The sequence below is a fragment of the Giraffa tippelskirchi genome, chromosome 13 (assembly GCF_054371585.1).
Source record: "Giraffa tippelskirchi isolate mGirTip1 chromosome 13, T2T-mGirTip1v1.2.pri, whole genome shotgun sequence".
Lineage (NCBI taxonomy): Eukaryota > Metazoa > Chordata > Mammalia > Artiodactyla > Giraffidae > Giraffa > Giraffa tippelskirchi.
This window is the reverse complement of record NC_137287.1, coordinates 105,260,433-105,281,393: the sequence shown is the minus strand read 5'-3', so window position 1 is coordinate 105,281,393 and position 20,961 is coordinate 105,260,433. Positions and strand designations below refer to the sequence as shown.

General features: G+C 47.6%; 1 protein-coding gene across 35 annotated transcripts in view; it reads right to left on the bottom strand.

The window, feature by feature from the left end:
* Window positions 1-6,985: 6,985 nt before the first annotated feature.
* The window catches only part of RALY (RALY heterogeneous nuclear ribonucleoprotein), an 89,975-nt gene continuing 75,999 nt past the window's right edge, over window positions 6,986-20,961 (bottom strand). For 8 of the 35 annotated variants that reach the window (XM_081559783.1, XM_081559782.1, XM_081559780.1 and 5 more), the window contains 8 exons: window positions 18,533-18,674; window positions 14,636-14,900; window positions 13,447-13,519; window positions 11,039-11,205; window positions 10,240-10,353; window positions 9,836-10,032; window positions 8,563-8,611; window positions 6,986-7,338 (listed from right to left, as the gene is read on the bottom strand). In XM_081559783.1, the coding sequence (XP_081415909.1) occupies window positions 8,567-8,611; window positions 9,836-10,032; window positions 10,240-10,353; window positions 11,039-11,205; window positions 13,447-13,519; window positions 14,636-14,891 (852 nt within the window). In that variant the 5' untranslated portion in view covers window positions 14,892-14,900; window positions 18,533-18,674 and the 3' untranslated portion in view covers window positions 6,986-7,338; window positions 8,563-8,566. Of the gene's footprint in view, window positions 7,339-8,562; window positions 8,612-9,835; window positions 10,033-10,239; window positions 10,354-11,038; window positions 11,206-13,210; window positions 13,259-13,425; window positions 13,550-14,590; window positions 14,901-18,532; window positions 18,675-20,961 lie in introns of all 35 variants that reach the window. The other 27 variants (XM_081559763.1, XM_081559772.1, XM_081559768.1 and 24 more) reach the window with 7 other exon arrangements.

Sequence of the window (20,961 nt, the reverse complement as noted above, 5' to 3'; positions counted from 1 at the left end):
AAGGGCATAATGCTGCTCCTTCCTCTTTCTTGTTGCCAGACTATTCCAGGAGCAGTCACTCAGCCTTGAATGTCTTGACCATGTTGTGTTTAATCACTGTGACCCAAAGTATAGGCCAAGTGTTGTAAGGTGCCTTGGTCAAGAAGTGGTAGAGGGGGCAGAGCACTCCCTCAACCCAGTAGGTCCTGACTACACACTGGCTGAGCTGCCAACACTGCCCTGATAAACTCAACTGCTGTTTATTTCATCTTCTTTTGTATCTATATCCACACAATACCCAATGTCAGCTGTTACTGCGTGAATAAACCAAGGATCAGTGCCTCTCGTGTAATTAGCGCTTTTGTGCCTACGTATGTGTGTTTTGTTCATTTCTTTAGTCGGGAGACATGGGATTTTACAGTTTGGTGACAGATTGGCAGTTTTATTGGCAGTTTCAACCCCAGTTCTTAAGTCCATTCTCCAAAACAGATTCTCTGGACTGATCGAGACTTCTTCAAGATAGTCCTGTTAAGCTATTTATTTGGTCAAAATTGGATTGACTGTAGCAGACCCATTCAAAATGACGAGTTACCCTAGGTTAACATTCCCACTAGCATCAGCCTCTCTTTTGTGTACTGTACTATCTCAGACCAACCACAGCTTAGCAGGAAGGAATCTTCTATGGAGGGACAAAGCAAAGGCCATTGAGGGTTTCTGATCAAGAGCAATATTCTAGTTATAAGGGAATCAGACCACCATTTCCAAAGTGTCTTCAGAAACTGTTAAAGGGTGTTGCTAATTATGCTGGGGGTTGTGGGGGGAGTTTTTTGAGACCAGATAAACATGTTCCAAGACTAAGTAAAGCCTAAGTGAAAGTCTTTTGTATGTGGATGTGCATTTTCACAAGCATATAAATATGCAGTTATATCTCTTGACTTCATACCTGCCCCCAGCCCCATCTACAGAAAAGTTTAAACTTTTCCTAAGATCTCCTGGCTATTCACAGGTCCCTGCCCACTTCATTAAACAACTGTTTTACCCTCAGGCCACCGTAAGTGCTAAGAGCAGAGTTTACATGTTCATTGATGTATCCCCATACCTAGAGCAAGCAGGACTTAGCTTGTGGGTAGTAAGCCAGGTATTTTTTAGCTCCCTCTACCCCCAAACATGTTGTAGACTAAGTGTTCAGAAAAAGTGCTGGGCTGGGCAGCCTGGAAGTATGAGGCCCCCGCTCTGACCTGGTCTCTGAAGTGCGTATTTGAACAGAACATCAGACTTTACAGTGTGTTTTTAGATGTCAGGCTTTATAGCATGTGATAGTGTTTATCTAATTAAGATGAATTTATAATTTCAAAGTTTTAATTCCCATAATCCTATCAGCATAGAACCTTCATATCAAGAACATTTTCCTAGTACAGTATTTTTAAAAACTGCATAAGAATCTATTCATGGTATGCCATAGTTTATTGTCAGTACCCTAAATGGTGGGTTTTGATAATGCTATGAGTACAGGCCTTGAACAGTCTGGACTGGTAGCCTTCTATCATTATTATATCCTGTATTCTCATCTATAAAAAGAGAAAATGCCTATCAGAGATGATGAAATATTATATTTAAAGTGCTTAACCCAGGCCTGCCTGCCTTGCACTGTGCACTATCTTCCTTCTGTACTCCCCTCAGGCTGAATTACCCTGGTCAGAGGGGAGGAGACGCAATGGCTGATAGTACTTGTAAGCGTATCCCCTTTCCCAAAGAGAGATACTCTGCCTTTGCCCTGCCAAGTGTGCAAATCCTGAGGACTATAGGTATTATTTACCTATTTTTATGGTGACAGTGGCTTACTGACCTTGTGAAAAACTGCTCTGCTTTGAGACAGGGTGGCTACCTGTCTCCAGGAGCATCACACTCTCCCAAAGGTTTGCAACAGCAGAGGCATAGTCCTTCAAGCTTTGTCCCATTAATGGTGGTGCTCTCCAGAGAAGAAAGGACTAAACACTTGCTGGGTCTCCTGTGATTGCTATGGGTCGTGTCCCTTCAAACCTTCCCTGTAACAGATACTCAAGAACTTTCTAATTACTGCCCCTTGCTTTAAGTGTGGCTTCTGTTTTAAACACAGTATTTGAAACCACTGGAGAACCAGCTGTTCTAAAGGATAAGTATTAATGGATATTCTTATTGAACACCACCATTTTAATGGGCACTTTTTAAAATTATATTCATTGTACAGATTTTCATGGACTTTTAAGTGAGCCAGGAACCAAATTAAAGCCAAAATATTACATGAGATATTGGCCAAACCTAATATGCTGGGAAACAAATTAACTATCATTAACTGTTTTGGCCTCAAGAGTTATGACTGCTTCACTTTTCAGTCCCAGCTCACTATGACAGATGTCTCTCACAAGGCCCAGAATCTGGGCTTTTTTTTTTCTTCTGCACTATGCAGCTTGTGGGATTAGTTGCCCGACCAGGGACTAAACCTAGGTTTCAGCAGTGAAAGTGCTAAGTTCTAACCACTGGATTGCCAGGGAATTCCCTTTGTGTTTTTCCTAAATAAATACTGCCTAAGTACTATCCCTAATTTGTGTGAGGTCCTGTTCTTGGTGCTTATATATATTCACTTCATCAGCTCAGCAATCCTCTGAGACAGGTACACTGTTATCTCCAGGTTACAGACGAAATGGTGACTTAGGATAACTAACTCACCCAAGGGGCCACACAGTTGGTTAATGGGGAGTGAAGATGCGGTCCCAAGCATTTGGGCTCCAGACCCTGTGTTCTGTAAGAGCTGTAATAAAAGTAGCACACAGGGGAGGGGCCAGTGCTAACTCAAGCCAGGAAGGTGTCTGCAAAGGTGACTTCTGAGCTGAGCTATACGGAATAAATACCGGTTAACTGTGAGGTGAAGCACAAGCTGGAATCAAGATTGCCAGGAGAAATATCAATAGCCTGATACGCAGATGACACCACCCTTACAGCAGAAAGTGAAGAGGAACTGAAGAGCCTCTTGATGAAAGTGACAGCGGCATGAAAAAGCCAGTTTAAAACTTAACATTCAAGAAACAGATCACAGCATCTGGTCCCATCACTTCGTGGCAAATAGATGGGGAAACAATGGAAACAGACTTTATTTTCTTGGGCTCCAAAATCACTGCAGATGGTGACTGCAGTCATGAAATTAAAAGACACTTGCTCCTTGGAAGAAAAGCTATGACCAACCTAGACCTATTAAAGGTCTAGACCAACCTAGCATATTAAAAAGCAGAGACATTACTTTGTCAACAAAGGTCCATCTAGTCAAAGATAGGATTTTTCCAGTAGTCATGTATGGATGTAAGAGTTGGGACCAGAAAGAAAGCTGAGCGCCGAAGAATCAATGCTTTTGAACTGCAGTGTTGAAGAAGACTTGAGAGTCCCTTGGATTGCAAAAAGATCCAACCAGTCAATCCTAAAGGAAATCAGTCCTGAATATTCACTGGAAGGACTGATGTTGATGCTGAAGCTCTAATACTTTGGCCACCTGATGCAAAGAACTGACTTACTGGAAAAGACCCTGATGCTGGGAAAGACTGAAGGCAGGAGGAGAAGGGGACGAGAGAGAATGAGATGGTTGGATGGCATCACTGAAACAATGGACATGAATTTAAGCCAACTCCAGGAGATAGTGATGGATAGGGAAGCCTGGCGTGCTGCAGTCCATGGGGTCACAAAAAGTCAGACATGACTGAACTGAACTGAAAGAGCAGATTGATGGGAAGTGAAAGACTAGTCAGGTTATTGTAGAAGTCTTTAAGAGATAAAAAGGGCTTAACCTACTAAGGGAGTGGGACAAAAAACAGGTTAGAGCTAAGATACACCTTGGAAAAACTAACATTATGCTGACATGAGCAATAGGGTAAACAAATACACCATTCTCCAAGATGCAGGATTCATGAAAATAAAGACGTCGTGTGTGTGTCTCTGTCACGTCAAACTTTGCAACCCCATGAACTATATATAGCCCATCCGGCTCCTCTGTCCATGGAATTTTCCAGGCAAGGATACTCGAGCGGGTTGCCATTTCCTACTCCAGGGGATCTTCCCAACCCAAGAATGGAAACCTGAGTCTCTTGTGTCTGCTGCATTGGCAGGTGGATTCTTCACCACTGCACAACCTGGGAAGCCCAAAGATGGGGAGGGCAGGGCTCAACTGAGGCCCTTGTGGACATCAAAATGCAGCTATCACGTAGGTAGGTCTCTGTGTATGTCCCCTGGCACTCTTGGGGAAGATTGAGTTAGAGGTAGAGATGGTGGAGACATGAATGTAAAGTCAAGCCATGGGAACTCATACAGAAGAATGATGAAAAGATGCCAACATAAGAGGAAAAGTCAACAAAGGAAATTTGAGTATGTAGAGGAGGAGAGCCAGAAGAGGCTTGTCACAGCAATCGGGAGAGGAATTTCAAAGTTCACAATACATCCACCTAAAAAGTGGCTGTGGAGATTAACTAAGGGGAAAATGTGCCTTTTAGATTAATAACAGACCCTCAGAAGTGGTTTACTGTTATGTAATAATTATTTATGAAGACTGTGGCCACACACAGGTAGAGGGATTTTGATTTACCCAAGGCCAATCAATGGTCCAAATGGGATTCAAACTCAGAACAGCTGGCTCAGAATCTTTTGCTGTTCTGTTTATAATTTTGTGGTTTCATCAGATGGCCCCCTGCATATTACAGTGTCCTTATGGGGCTTCCCTGGTGGCTCAGACGGTAAAGAATCTGCAACGTGGGAGACCTGGGTTCGATTCCTGGGTTGGGAAGGTCCCCTGGAAGAGGAAATGGCAACCCACTCCAGCATTCTTGCCTGGAGATCCCCATGGACAGAGGACCCTGGTGGGCTACAGTCCATGGGGTCACAAAGAGTCGGACACGACTGAGCGACCAGGCACAGCACATGGGACAAGATATGACCTGGCCAGGGTTGGCTAACACCTGACACTCACAGACCCATGTTTCAGTTCCTTGCCCATAAAAACATGACCAAACTATCATGTCACTATTTCCTAATAGCCTTTAAAAACTGCTCCAAATCCTCATAAAGCACTCTAGCAGCTGCTACTGAATGTTTTGAATTGACAAGTGAAATGAAGCCTGAGATAGGTTAAAAACAAATTATGGTCATAAAGAGGAATTTGGGTTTAGCCATACAGTTTGTGTTGGCCAATGGAATGTTACAAGCATGACACAAGCAAGGAGCTTGATGAGCACCTACATATCAGTGCTTACCTGTCTTGCTGGCTAGATACTAGGGAGTATGTGGCCCCCACTGTGCAACCACTTGACAAGTGGATGGTTATCTGGGACCAATCAGTTTCCAGTAATCTGCCAGCTCACTTCAGCCACCCGAGAGCCCAGATGAGATAAGTAGAACAATCACCCAGCTGGTTCACAGCCCAAATTGCCAAGCTACAGAATCAGAAGCAAATTAATGTTCACTAAGGCACAAATTTCAGAGTGGTTTGTTACACAACTGAAATAAAGCCCGCTTACTGTCTAGGCCAACCCCTCACACAGATGAGCAAACTGAGACCCGGCAAAGAAAAAGAACTGCTAGGGTCACAAATCTTACTGGCAGAAGTACAGGAGGGAGAGTCTTAGTTCCCAATCCAGGAAACCCACTAGCAATGGGAATCTACTAGGATCACAACTGATACTTTAAGATCTTGAAAATATCTAGAGAATGTCCGTCCTTTGGGCAGAATCAGGTATCCTATTTCTTCATGATCTTTTGTTTTTCAAAGGTTGGAAAGAAAAATGAAACCTACTGAGCTCTCCTGGTCCCAGACACAGGGAGGACAGGCCTGTGTGCGCAGGGTTTTGTGGATGTGAACCTCCCAACTCAAGGGCCCAACTCTGGGCTTTCTCAGCAGCTGAAGTAGTTCTGGGGCTTTTCTGGGGTGCCATGTTAGGGAATCCCATTCCTACTCATGTCCAGGGTATTTCCTGGTCCCAGGGTGATTAGACAGGGCCTCTGGGTAGGGCAGATGCTTCCAACCCTGGCAAGGGTTTTCTCTGCTCTTCTGGTGGCCTCTACTCCTGGCACATTAAGCAAGCATGTGGCCCCTGCTGTTCTAACTGTCCCCCCAGTTATGAAAAGTGAGTGCCTCAGTCTAGCATACAGAGTAGGCCCTGTGCAATCTAGAAGTGTAATATACAGTACAATGGACACATAGCACTAAGCTTTGGGGACACAGGAACAGGGAGTCAGTCTTCGTGTAATGTTCACCAGCACCAAAACCCCTTCTTTGGACTCTGCCCAAGTCGAGGTACAGGGCAGCACTTCCCTGCCTTGAACAGAGGGAGATGTGCAGGGGGGTCAGCAAGAACAGGGCTTGACCTTCTGGGTGCGAGGACAGACTGCAGGTTCAGGGACCGGAGTGCTATGCTGCACCAAGAGCCCTTCAAGGGTAGAGGCGCTTCCTGCAACCCTTTCCTCTGGACACCCTCTTCATCTCTCCACACTGACCAGTTCCTCAGGGTTACTTTTCAGTCCAGGTCTGGATCTCTGACTCATGGCCTCAGCTACTAGCCTCTCTCCCCTTGCTGCCCAAGATCCCTGTGAAAAAAACAAGTGTCCTAAACCAGGACACAGAAGAGGAGAAAGTGGTGGACTGTAGAACCATTTTAGAGCTGGGAAAGACCAGACTTAACCAAGACTGAGGCCTGAACCTACTACCACTGCCTGATCAAGAGGATCAAAAATCGTTTGGTACTTCAACCATGAAGGTGCTCTTGTGGGCACTGACACATCTGACCCTCCCCGACAACACTACTGGTCATTTTAATCCCTGTTTTAGCCATGGACACTACTGCCCAGGAAGATCAGTATTTGGCACCCTGGACAACGCTCTCTGGCAGGGAGGAGTGAAGGGGAGAACAGAAAGGCATGCAGACCTGCTTTCTGGTTGGACAGGAAGCCCAGGGTTCCTTCACAAAAAAACACAACCATCCCATCTCAGAGCAAGTTGGGATCCAATGTCTTTATTGTCAAGGTCCCCTCCCTGTGGGCCCCACCCCCCCTCCAAACCTATAGAAAAGCCCCAAGCCTGGGAATGTCCTGGGGAGGGGAGGCAGAGTGTAGGGAGACTGTGCTCTGCCCTCTGGCCTGGGCAGTGCCAACAGGGAGGGTACATGAGGAAGGGATGCTGATAACTCCACCTGCAGAGAATGCGCCACTGGCTGATACACGTGAGGGAGGTGGTGCCTGCTGCCAGCTTCTCTGGGACCCGCTGGGGGTGCTATCCAGGGGTGGGTGCCCAGCTTGAGGCTTGGTACAGTGTACGCCTTTCTCCCGCTGGTGGCCATCGCTCCTGTCAGACTGAGAGAGACAAGAGAGAACTAAGGCCGAGAGGAAGAGCCCCTTTGTACTCTAGGTAACATGGGCTGGAAAGACGAGAGGGTGCAATGGTGCTTGCTGTTTGCAGACACAGGTATGCCTGTGCTTTCGCTCTGGCTTCCTAACTTTCTGGCCATGAAACCTTCGGTCAATCTCCTCCTTCCCTAAGCCTCCATGTCCTCACCTGAGTCCCCAGCACCTCTCCTTCAAACTGGCTGAACAAGGTACAACTTAGCCTCCCAGGTAAAACAAATCACAAAGACTGCCTAAACTTAAAGGTGTGGTGGAGCATACACACACTCATAGCACGAGTGTGTCATGCATAAAAATACCTCTGCTATTTGAGACCTTCCTCCACCCAAGTCTGTCATACCCTGGAAAAGGTTCCCAAAGGAATGGGGCAGAGTCTGGGCAGAGCTGGTGTGGCCTGGCTTCCCTCTAGGGTGGGGCAAAGCGGGGTGGTCAATACCAACCAGAGAGTGAGCTGTGAGGCCACACAGCAATGGGTTAGAATCTAGGCTCCACCAATGACCACCTTGGGATCTTGTGGGATATGTGCTTTATCTCCCTGCCCTCTTCAGTGTGTCAGTTTCTACATCTATTACACTGGCACAATCACAACCCTGTGGGGCTGGGACACACAGGACATTTCCTCCAGACAGGAGCCAACCCCAGCCCCTAAGGCTGGCATAATCATCACCCTCTGAGGACGAGCAGCTCCCTGTCCCTACTGGGTGGAGTTGGGACTATAGCTGCAGGATACTCTGGCCCATTTCCCACACACCAAGGACGGCAGGCATTCTGCCTCTGCCAAAGGTGTTCCCTTAGATGCCTTCCCCTCAGTCCTCAACAGGCTCGGCTACACATCACCTCTTCCACCGCACCCCTCTTTCACCCCGCCTCTCCAGTTCCTGTCATTCTGCTCACACTGGGTGGTAATGGTCTGTTTTCCTCCACTAGACTCAGAGCTCCTTACAAGTGGGGACAGGTAATGTGGCTGGGCACGTGCTGAGCAAACTCCTGTTGGGTAGACCTGGCTAGCTCAACCACGATTCCTGCTCCACAACCCAACAAGCCCCACCACAAATGGGCATGGCAGGATGGCAGGGGACCAGAGAGCCTTCATTGATGGACACAGCACTACCCTGCCAGGTCTACTTCATGGCAGGCTCTCTACTTCACCCTTCCCCACCAGGACCCCCATACCTGCTTACTGCAAGGCCCCATCCTCCGCGTCTGTGTCCTGGCTGTGCTCCTGAAAGGAGGAGACAACAAAGGACCACATATCACTCACGGCAAGTCTGTCCTGCCCTGGGGCCCAGAGCATATATGGAGACCACGTTAGGCAAGGGGGAGGGACAGTCAAAGGGAATAACTAGGGGACCAGTCTAAACGAATAAATAAGGCTGCCTTGGGATTCCAACAGGGTAGTCTGAGGGCCCCTCGGGAGAGAGAAAGGACCAGTCAAGGAAGTTATAGGTGTGGCAGGGGGCACATTCTCCATAACAAGACCTTCTCAGACTGGAGCAGACTGAAAGCCTACTGGTGAGCTCCCCATCTTAGGAACATCTAAGCCTTCATTAGGACCTTTATGGAGACTATGCCTGAAAAAAGTCAAATGGGGTCTCTGGCTAGGTTCAAATAAGAAGAGACAGGCTGGGCAGGAGGAAGACCTCTCTACTGTTATGGCCACAAACCCATCTATCCTCATACCAGGACCCAGCCACATGAAGACCCACTCAAGTCCAGGCTCCAATCCTGGCTCCACCCTCATGAGCCACAAAGCCCTGGGACAAGCTTCTTGGCTCCTCTCAGTCTCAGTTTCTTCATGGGGTAAATGTAACAAGATTATTCTTTGAACCATTCAGGGCTACTGTTAAGGTCAAATGAAGTTAAAAACTGTGAACTACGGGGCCTGGTGCTCAGTAAGTATGAGGTAGATGAGTAGTAGGCACACCTCGCCTTCAGAATCTGGTTGACCTTTCCACTTAAGATGAGCTCCTTGCCTCAATCTGAAGAATTCCAATACCAAACAGGAAGCTTGCTCGCCCCGTCCTGAGACAGCCTGTGTCAAGCTCAGGCAACAATGGCTTTTAGAAAATCCTCAGGTGGAGCAGACCCCTGCACTCCCTGTGGCTCCCCCAAGCAATCCCCCTCTCCTGTTCCCTGGAACTCTGCAGACCATGAGCCCTTGACTCCTCCCTTCTCCAACTCATGTGGAAGATGGAGTCTAGAATGGGCCTTGGGATAGAGAGAGGTCCATCACAGTCCTCTGTGGGGTTTCTGACTGACAGCTGAAAGAGCTAAGTACTCTCTGTTCATTTCCCCCTCTCCCTCACAGGATTAGAACCCCTGGCAAGGAAGGAGGGAGCTCACAGGGCGGCCAAGCAGTCAAGAGGTACCCCCCTACTCCCTGCAGCCCTCCTGCAACCAGAGGTACACAGACCAGTCCCAGCCACCCCCCAAGGCAGGCCCTCACCAGCTCTTCTTCGCTGTGTGTTAGCAGCCCCTCCTCATCACCATCGTCTCGAGCCTGTGCTTCTCCCTGGGGCGTGCCTGCCTCAGAAGCTGTGTCTTCCGGGGGGGCCGGTGGCCGGCTGCTGCCACCAGTACCGCTGCTGCCACTGCCACCACCGCTGCCGCTGCCACTGCTACTCTCGCCCTTCTTTTTGCCATCTTCAGGGGAAGGGATGAGGAAGGGAGAGTAAAACTCAACCTGGGGCACCTGCCCAGGGTAGCACCTTGGTAGAACCAAGGCCTCAGCAAGGTGGGTCCAGGTGGGATCGGAGGCCATAGCCCCTTCTCTGCCCCGTGCACCATCCTCCCCATGCTCTGCCCTGTGCCCCTGCTCAATGATCTGGGCAAGGACCCTTGGAAGCTGACCTGGATTGGCCTTTTGCTCCTCGGCAATCTGCTCCAAGCGCCCCAGCAGGGCGTCAATGTTGGACTTGATCTGGGTCAGCTCTGTCTTGATGGTCTGCAGCTCACTGCTCTTTACTGAGAGTGGAGGGAAGTACAGGGATGTCAACTGAGGGCTGGGAGCTTGACGCTAACACTAGACCTTAGCCCCATTCTGTCAAGCACGAAGATAGGCCAATGGCAGAAACGGTCCTTGTCCATGGTCTTTTTTCTGGCCAGGGAGAGCCCAGAGCTGCCTATGGCACCCCCTGAGACTTTCTGGAGGCTGTTCCTACAGTGACCGGCCTGGATTTCCTCCCCACCCCCATGAAAGGGACAGGGACGGATAAAATGGAGGTGTGTGGTGTGTACCTCTGTGTGCACCTGAGCAAGCATGTGTCTCTTATGTTATAGGATGGTATCTGTCTTTCAAGGTGTGTAAACGTGAGTGCTTTACAATCAGATTTCCTGAGTGCCTGACCACATGTGCACACCAGAATGACTGTGGAGTAGCGAGCCTGTGTGGACCTGTCCTTGTCCTGCCTAAAAGATGACACCATTTCCTCACTGAACTCCACATCACAGCACTGGACACGGCCCCACCTCCACAAATGTCAGTCTTTTCCTCTTAGAAATGCATGAAAATACTCACTTGGTTGTATTAGAGCAGCAGAACTGTGGGAGATTTGTTCCTTTATCTATTTTCCAATGTAAAAAAAGGCGATTCTATTATTTTGCTAATGACAAAATGAAAATTATCTAGGAAGAAGATAGAGTCACTCACACTTGATCTTGGCTGTGCCGGTGGTGATGGCTGTGGAGCGGGCAAAGAGCTTGACAGGTATGGTGGTTTTGACACGTCGGACCAAGGGGACGGTGACCCGGGGTCGCTTCACAGGGACTGCTCTGGGCACTGGCACTGGTGACAGGCGGCCCCGATAGTCGAAGAGCCTGTGAGAGCAAATGGGCCAGAGGCTGCAGCATGGCCTGTGGCCAGCAGGGGGCACTGTGGCCTTAGACCAACACATGTAGGGCTGGTGAAGGGCTGGGCAGCCTGCACTGCATACCTCTGCCTGCTCCCAGTAAGCCCTGAGGGTGAAGAGGAAGGCCTTTCTGGACCTCAACAGCTACTGGAATCCTTACTACATCCACCTTTCCTACCATCCAGGCTGAGTAAGGGTAGGGGAGGAGACAGGGGTTTACAGCCCCATTCAACAGAGGAGCAAACTGAGAACTGCCCCCAGACAGACTTCCTAGATCATTCTAATACCCAGGCCTGCTCTACTACCTGACTTGCCTTCTGCTCAGTCAACTGCACCCTAAGCTCTGGTCAGAGTTTGCAAATCTCCCTAAAGCAGTACAAATGCCCAGCTGGACAGAGGTGTGGGAGTGGGAGTCAATTTCTCAGCCTGCCCAAGCCTCAGTTTTCCCACATGGCTACTGAGGATGACCACCCAAAATTCTGTCCTCCCACATCCCCACAAGACTGCCGTGAGGGTAGAACATGAGAGAACTTAGTTTAAAACACACGTTAGAAAATGTGATAGGTGAGAGGCCAGGGTATTGAGACTCTCAACTCAATGCGCCTATGACCTCAGAGGCATGAGGCTGGACTCCAAGCCCCTTTCCTGATTCTGGGCTCCCAATCACCATATCCTTCTCACTCCGCTTAGGAGATAGAGGGGCGGGAGGCCCAATGGAGTATCAAGGTTGAGCAGCTCAGTCAGACCCTCTGTCCCAGACAGTATGCTGCCCCCCAACGCCATCAACCAGCCCTTTCCAGGAGGGCTTCTTTTCCTTATCAGGCAGAAGCTCCATAGGCTGAGTAGGGGTTTCTCCCACCACTGCTGCTCCTACCACCTCCCTGCAGGATCACTGTCCTGATGACAGCCAGGAAACCTGCCGACAGGAGGCAATGCAATGACCCATGCCTAGGTAACTCCTCTGTTCAGGGAGCTCCTGCCCTGGGGTGACGATGGCTGGAGATGGAGAGTCTCTGGGAATGGATCCAGTCCCGGACCCTGCATTTCTGCCCCTAAGGGGAGGGGGCGGCTCTGGCCTTGGTCAGAATCTCTGAACCACAGAATCCCAGAGCTGGAAGAGCCCTGAGGGATCACTTGATGCAAGCCCATTTCAGATTGGGAGGGGATGTGCCCAAAGTCATGTAATTCATTCAGTGGCAGAGCTGAGATTAGCACCCAGGTCTTCTGACTCCCAGGCAAGGGCACTTTCTACCACACTGCATGGTCTCCTGAATCCTCTTACAGGTGAGAAAACTGAGGCTCAGAGAGGTTCTATTCTTCCTGGACAGCCTGGAGAAGGCTGAGAGGGTGGGAGGGAGACAGAGAAGTGGAAGGAGAAGTTTGGGCCAGCCCCCACCATGATTTCCACAAGAATGTGGCTGGTGCCATGGAGGCTGGGGTCTGGGTGGGTTTGGGGATAGGTCCTAGCCTACCAGGCACTAATTCCTGAGCAGACTTCCCAAGGAGGGCTGGACGCCTGGGTATAAATACAAGGCTAAACGGCTCAGGCTGAGTTCTGAGATACCTTCAGCTGGCTGGGCACTCAGGGAGTTAGTAAGAAAACTGCACAGCAGTGTGAGGGCTCAAATTCCCTACACCTGACCCTGTACCTAGTTCTGTACTCCAACTTGCTACATTTATATATACCCTGGCTGTCCAGTCCCATCAAGTCTCACCCCAGGATCAGGAGGAAGAGGGGCAGTCAGAGAGCTGGGAGACAGTGTGGGTCGGGGATAGCTCTGGCCTGGGCACCTACACAACTGGACCCTAGTCCCAGCTCTGCCACCAACTTGTGGAGCAGCCCTGGGAAGATGACTATCCACAACTCTGGGCCTCAGTTCCCACTTGGTGGACTGAGTGGGCTGCACCAGCAATCTCTCAGAACCCTTCCAGCTTGGCTGTTTCATGCCTGGGCACGCCCCTCCCCCGCTCACCTGTCGTAGAAGTCGTCCCGGTAGTAATCATAGTCAAAGCTGTAGCCACTGGGGAAACAAAGGGGAGAGGGCCGGGGCTTAGAGATGGCCACTCAGCCCACTCTCCACAGGCCCTCATCTCCAAACACCTCCCCAAATTCTAGGCTTGGCATCCCATCACCACCAAATCTCCCTCTGTGGAAAGAGGGACCAATCCCACCTAGACAGAGACAGACAAACAAGACAGAGTGCCCCACCTGTATATGGCAGATGCCGCTCTCTTTAGCCCCTTGGGTCTGTTGGGCTTTGGCTCTCCAGCCATGTTGATGTCTGTATGGAGGGAAGAGGCAGAGTCAGATGCTGATATATTATCAGTGCCCATACACTATCACCCCATGGACATGTACAGCAATGTAAGTGTTTATATGAGATGCACATGGACTGTACTCCCTCACATGGACAACAGAGGTCTTCACAAATAGACTCATACATTACATACACATAACTTTACATGTTCATATACATCAGACACATGCAGACTTACAATCATACATGCACACACACACAATGTACATCAAATTATATGCATTCCCAAGCTCTCTCATCAAACACACACCCTCACGCATATGTTCATGTATCCAGGAAATAAGATCACACTCTCAACTTCACTCACACTTGGCTCCAGCATCCTATACGTAACTGCCCATATGCAAATAAGCCAGTGCACATTCATACCAACCTTTCACTGAACATCTTTATGCCTAGAGTAGAGTTCAACAAATCTCAGGAACTCAATCAACACTTGGTAAATGAATATACGTACATCTGTTCACACACCCAAGTACATTCTGATATTTGAAAAAAGCTGGCTGGGCACTACATATATACCCAGAAAGTAAGGTGTGTGTCCACACATTCTCCACGTGACTAGTTGCATCCACATACCACATATTCAGCAATACACATATACATATCCCTTCTGAAACGTATACAAATACACAGAAATAAGTGAACATATACAAACACTATACATGCTTCCAATGTGGCCACATCACACATATGTAACACCAAGACCTAGCTTCACCTTATGCTCCCCTCCTCCTGGCTCTCAGAACGGGTTCTAACCCAAGCCAAAAGCAGCCCAATGTAAGAGGCTGTGCTAGTCCACTTTCCCCTTTCTCTGGGGAATCTGCATTTTAACTGGAACCCTTTCACTGTGAATGCAGGGACAGAAGTGTTCACCTGAAACTTCTAAAATTCTCCCATACAGGCACTGCCATAACTTAAATATAATTAACTTAAAAACTATTTAAGTTAAAACATCTCAGACAGGGGTAGTGGGTTATGGGGGACAAGACAGAAAACAGGATAAGAGGGGAGCTAAAGAACGTGCGTCAGCACCTGGCCAGGAGAAATCCCGGGGCAGGGCCATGAAGAGATGCTTACCCAGGGTCTGGCCGGCCAGCACTCGCCCATTCTCTCCCACCACAGCTGCCCGGGCATGGCGCTCGTTGGCATATTGGACAAAGGCATAGCCCTTGTGCACAGAACAGCCGGCCACACGGCCATACTTGGAGAAGATGGTCTCCACATCTGACTTCTTCACCACAGCTGTGTTAAGGTTTCCAATGAAAACCCGAGAGTTGATGGATTTGGGGTCATTCTTGTTGGTTACGTTGCTCGTCTGGATCTTCAAGGACATGTTGGCCACCTGAAGAAAGAAACCCACTGTGAGGCTGGGATCTCAGTTGGGTTCATGGGCTGCTCATGACCCACAACCTGGCTACACTGGATGGCTTTGTTCCTTCCTACACACATGTCCCTATCGCATCTAACCTCCCCATCTGTGCTCGTTTCACTGGCTGGTGACCTCATACAGATGCTTTCAGTTCAGTTCAGTTGCTCAGTCCTGTCCGACTCTTTGCGACCCCATGAATTGCAGCACGCCAGGCCTCTCTGTCCATCACCAACTCCCGGAGTCTACCCAAACCTATGTCCATCGAGTCGGTGATGCCATCCAACCACCTCATCCTCTGTCGTCCCCTTCTCCTCCCGCCCCCAATCCCACCCAGCATTAGGGTCTTTTCCAATGAGTCAACCCTTCGCATGAGGTGGCCAAAGTATTGGAGTTTCAGCTTCAACATCAGACCTTCCAATGAACACCCAGGATTGATCTCTTTTAGGATGGATTGATTGGATCTCCTTGCAGTCCAAGGGACTCGCAGGAGTTTTCTCCAACACCACAGTTCAAAAGCATCAATTCTTCGGCGCTCAGCTTTCTTCTCCGTACAACTCTCACATATATACATGACGACTGGAAAAACCATAGCCTTGACTAGATGTACTTTTGTTGGCAAAATAATGTCTCTGCTTTTAAATATGCTATCTAGGTTGGCCATAACCTTCCTTCCAAGGAGAAAGCGTCTTTTAATTTCATGGCTGCAATCACCATCAGCAGTGATTTTGAAGCCCAAAAAAATAAAGTCTGACACTGTTTCCACTGTTTCCCCATCTATTTCCCATGAAGTAATGGGACCAGATGCCATGATCTTAGTTTTCTGAACGTTGAGCTTTAAGCCAACTTTTTCACTCTCCTCTTTCACCTTCATCAAGAGGCTCTTTAGTTCTTCTTCACTTTCTGCCATAAGGGTGGTGTCATCTGCATATCTGAGGTTATTGATATTTCTCCCGGCAATCTTGATTCCAGCTTGTGTTTCTTCCAGCCCAGCATTTCTCATGATGTACTCTGCATAGAAGTTAAATAAGCAGGGTGACAATATACAGCCTTGACGTACTCCTTTTCCTATTTGGAACCAGTCTGTTGTTCCATGTCCAGTTCTAACTGTTGCTTCCTGACCTGCATACAGGTTTCTCAAGAGACAGGTCAGATGGTCTGGTATTCCCATCTCTTTCAGAATTGTCCACAGTTTATTGTGATCCACACAGTCAAAGGCTTTGGCATAGTCAATAAAGCAGAAATAGATGTTTTTCTGGAACTCTCTTGCTTTTTCGATGATCCAGCGGATATTGGCAATTTGATCTCTGGTTCCTCTGCCTTTTCTAAAACCAGCTTGAACATCTGGAAGTTCACGGTTCACGTATTGCTGAAGCCTAGCTTGGAGAATTTTGAGCATTACTTTACTAGCGTGTGAGATGAGTGCAATTGTGCAGTAGTTTGAGCATTCTTTGGCATTGCCTTTCTTTGGGATTGGAACGAAGACTGACCTATTCCAGTCCTGTGGCCACTGCTGAGTTTTCCAAATTTGCTGGCATATTGAGTGCAGCACTTTCACAGCATCACCTTTGAGGATTTGAAATAGCTCAACTGGAATGCCATCACCTCCACTAGCTTTGTTTGTAGTGATGCTTTCTAAGGCCCACTTGACTTCACATTCCAGGATGTCTGGCTCTAGGTGAGTGATCACACCATCGTGATTATCTGGGTCGTGAAGATCTTTTTTGTACAGTTCTTCTGTGTATTCTTGCCACCTCTTCTTAATATCTTCTGCTTCTGTTAGGTCCATACCATTTCTGTCCTTTATCAAGCCTATCTTTGCATGAAATATTCCTTTGGTATCTCTAATTTTCTTGAAGAGATCTCTAGTCTTTCCCAATCTGTTGTTTTCCTCTATTTCTTTGCACTGTTCGCTGAGGAAGGCTTTCTTATCTCTCCTTGCTATTCTCTGGAACTCTGCATTCAGATGGGAATATCTTTCCTTTTCTTCTTTGCTTTTCGCTTCTCTTCTCTTCCCAGCTATCTGTAAGGCCTCCTCAGACAGCCATTTTGCTTTTTTGCATTTCTTTTCCATGGGGATTTTCTTGATCCCTGTCTCCTGTACAATGTCACGAACCTCTGTCCATAGTTCATCAGGCACTCTGTCTATCAGGTCTAGACCCTTGAATCTATTTGTCACTTCCACGGTATACTCATAAGGGATTTGATCTAGGTCATACCTGAATGGTCTAGTGGTTTTCTCCACTTTCTTCAATTTCAGTGTGAATTTGGCAATAAGCAGTTCATGATCCGAGCCACAGTCTCCTCCCGGTCTTGTTTTTGCTGACTGTATAGAGCTTCTCCATCTTTGGCTGCAAAGAATATAATCAATCTGATTTCGGTGTTGACCATCTGGTGATGTCCACGTGTAGAGTCTTCTCTTGTGTTGTTGGAAGAGGGTGTTTGCTATTACCAGTGCATTCTCGTGGCAAAACTCTATTAGCCTTTGCCCTGCTTCATTCCGTACTCCAAGGCCAAACTTGCCTGTTACGCCAGGTGTTTCTTGACTTCCTACTTTTGCATTCCAGTCCCCTATAATGAAAAGGACATCTTTTTTGGGTGTTAGTTCTAAAAGGTCTTGTAGGTCTTCATAGAATCGTTCAGCTTCTTCGGCATTACTGGTTGGGGCATAGACTTGGATTACCATACAGATGCTTTACCTATGTTCTATTATATGGTGCTGATGTGATGAGCAGAACTGGGACATTTAACATGGGAGGAAATGCAGTCAGAGGTCACAATGTCAGTGAATAACAGGACAGGAATTTGAACCCTGTCTGCTTGACTCAATTCTTCTTTTTTAATTAAAGGTACACATTGGTTTATGACACTACAAAAGTGTCACATTCAATTCTTTCAAACCTACTCCTTTAATGCTGATTTTGAATGTTACCCCTTGGAGGATCTAAATTTGAAGATCTTCCACAGTTTTTCTTCTGTTCCTTCAATGTAGAACCACAGCAAAGAGGTCACAGGGTAATTGCAAGTAATGTTTGCTCTAAAACAGTATCATATTATGTACAGTTTGACCCAGACATGGACCATGGCTGTCTTTATTGGAACCAGCCATTTTAAAAAAGTGAGTTAAACCTCACTGGGCACTAAGGGTGGCATGCAATATTGCATAATTACAAGACTCCATAAGTGGTATCATTATCATTCATATTTTACAAAAACAGACTCCATCAAGTTCATTAGCCTGCCAGGAATAGGCATTCAAACCCAGGTCACTGGTCCAAAAAGCCCATTTGTATCAAATTTATCACTCTCTTTCCCAGTGCTAAATCCAAGTTAAATACAGTTGAACCAATTACGGGTTTCAACTCCATGGGTCCATTTTTATGTAAATGTTTTTCAATAGTAAATATTATAATACTGCCCATGGCCCCTGTGGTTGGTTGAATCCACAGGTGTGGAAGAACTGTAGCTACGGAGGAGGCAGACTGTAAATTATACACGAATTAAACCCTGCACTGTTCAAGGGTCGACTGTACTACAGTAAGTCAGCACATTTATTTGAGAATTGTTTTTAACAAATTAATTTTTGGAGTTATCCATTTTATACTTACTATTCAAATTCTGTCCTCTTTGCTCACAGATGGTACTTTCTCTGCTCTTTGCTCTCTACACTCAGGCAGTGTTTTTTATCCCAAAGGATTGTACAAATCTCTCCTACTCCCCTTTCTGGACAGGTTAGAATCTGCGCACAGGCTCCAAAGGGAAAGGGAAAATGAGTTTCAGTCCCAGTAGGAAAGGCTTTGGCATTTATATTCCTGGCCCAGTGTTCTGCTCACTGGCATGGGTTGGTGCAACTCCCTTTTGGAACACTCCTATCTTGAATCTGACCCTAAAACTATTGGATAAAGTGCTAAAGAACCACCAATCAGTGTGCATAAATCAGCTTAAACTAACCGTAAATACCTGCCTATTTACTTAATATTTAGGGGGAAGAGGGAACTTCTTTTTAGTGAATTAGAGAGGAGCTGAGTATAAGCTGGGAGATCTCTATCTTTTGTCCCACTAGGATAAAAGACCCTTTTCTCCTCGATCCTCCCAGCTTAAAAATTGGCACTTTCTGACCAGTAGATGGCACTGTTTGCAAGGAAACCACAGGCGGGGCCTAAGAGATTCTGGGGAAGAACCTGCTCCTACAGTAGTTCTTTAAGTAGCAAGGATATGCTGGGGTCAAGTGTGTATCATCACAGGGAAAGATGAGGGGCTGAGAGGGCACTGCTGCTGCTGAAGGGCCTGGTGCCAGCTTTGGAACTAGCCTGGAAGGACAGACTCTTTTGTTATTCAGTTTGCCTTTGCATCCAATCATCAATATTTATTTACCAGTGAGGGACACATACGAGACTGCCCACGAAAACACTTAACATACTGTTCGTATGAAGGAAATGCTCAATGTATGTGGGTTCCACCTCATAGGTCTCTGACAATCCCTCTCCTACCTGGATGACAAGCCAGGTTCAAGGTTCAAAGGTTAACTCCTTGTGCATCCATGAGTATATAAGAAATTTGTGGGGCTCCTGCATGAGCATTAGATAACTCTCCCCATTGGTTCAGCTCAAAGTCATGAAGTTTCAGCCCAAGGAGATGCTACCTGCTTTTGGCTGGAGGGAGCCAACCAGGTCAGGTGTGTGGACCAAGACAGAAAGAAGAGAAGGGAGATGACAGTTCAGAGGTCTACTGGTGACTGCTGCTGCTGCCAGTTACCCGGCAGGGACATGACCATCGCTGAGTCCCCTCAGACTTCTTCCTGTTCAGCCGTGTTAATGACCTCTACCGCTACTGAACAGGAAACACTGTTGCAGACCTGTGCTTGGTGCTATAGCGGGATTAGCATTCATCCCTTGGCTGGTGAGCCAAGTCCTCTGAGTTTGGCTCTACCCAATCTTTGCTCTCATCACCTAGGGTTTGGGACAATGTATACAGAAGGACTTTACAAACTCTGAAGCTCTTTATATGATCTAAAATTTACTCTGACTAGTTGGAACATCTCTGTTCTACTAATACCGCCATTTGGGGGCTCATTCTAGATGAGAGTTAAGGTCAGACTGGAACACATTCTGTACAATGCCAAGGAGAGGAGGTCAGAAGCATTATCAAACAGGGGTCAGTTTTCTGATCCACAGAGAAGAGACAGGAAATGTACATATGTGGCTGCTCTGCAAAGTCAAGGAGAAATGTCTGCCTGAAGCATGTTCCAGGCTGTATTCCCAATCTGCTTTCAAGGTCTGCACACTCCAGAGGGCAGGCTGTGCTGTTGTTGTGCATAATCTCAAGGGGCAGGTATCTTTGGGGGTTCAGAGGAATGGAGTTGGGGTGCAAAATGAAAAGCAAGTGTGCTGCAACTAGCTCTCCTGGAACTGCTAGGTTAAGGTGCAAAATCCCAAATTCAGATATGGTCTTCCAGGGTGTTATGAACATACCAATTTGTTAGCCTCATTTGTAAGTTATAACCTTTGACTGTTTAGACACATGGTACATGGATATCCATCTGTACTCCTGTTCTACCTTGCAAATGTCAGAGAGGCAAGCCTGACAAAGTTGCACAGTAAATGCTCAATGAGTGTTAGGAGGAAACAGTGAGGATGATATCCCAGAAGATGGTGAGGAGGGCTTGCGGTGGCCCTTAAACAGGGGCATGGACGAGGGGGAGACTACATGGGGCTGAGGTTCTCAGGCACCTTTTCCTAGCCTAGGACACAAACACCCTGGTCCACACACCAATATCCCCAACTCAATCCTCTCCACACAATTCTATCTTGGCTCTTCCAGGCTTCCCACTAGGTTAAGAGTAGGAACCCTAGAAAATACCGACATCCTATTCAGCAGAAGCTGCTTGACTTGATAAGCTACCCCCCCCCCCGCGCCCCGGGCCAAGCTATGCCTCACAGATTAGCTGTGTAATTGAAAGCAAGGTGTTTGCAGCCCCAGAGGCCCCATGCTTAGTGATGAGCTAAGGAGAGGTGGGGAGAGGGATTGTTCTTGGAGG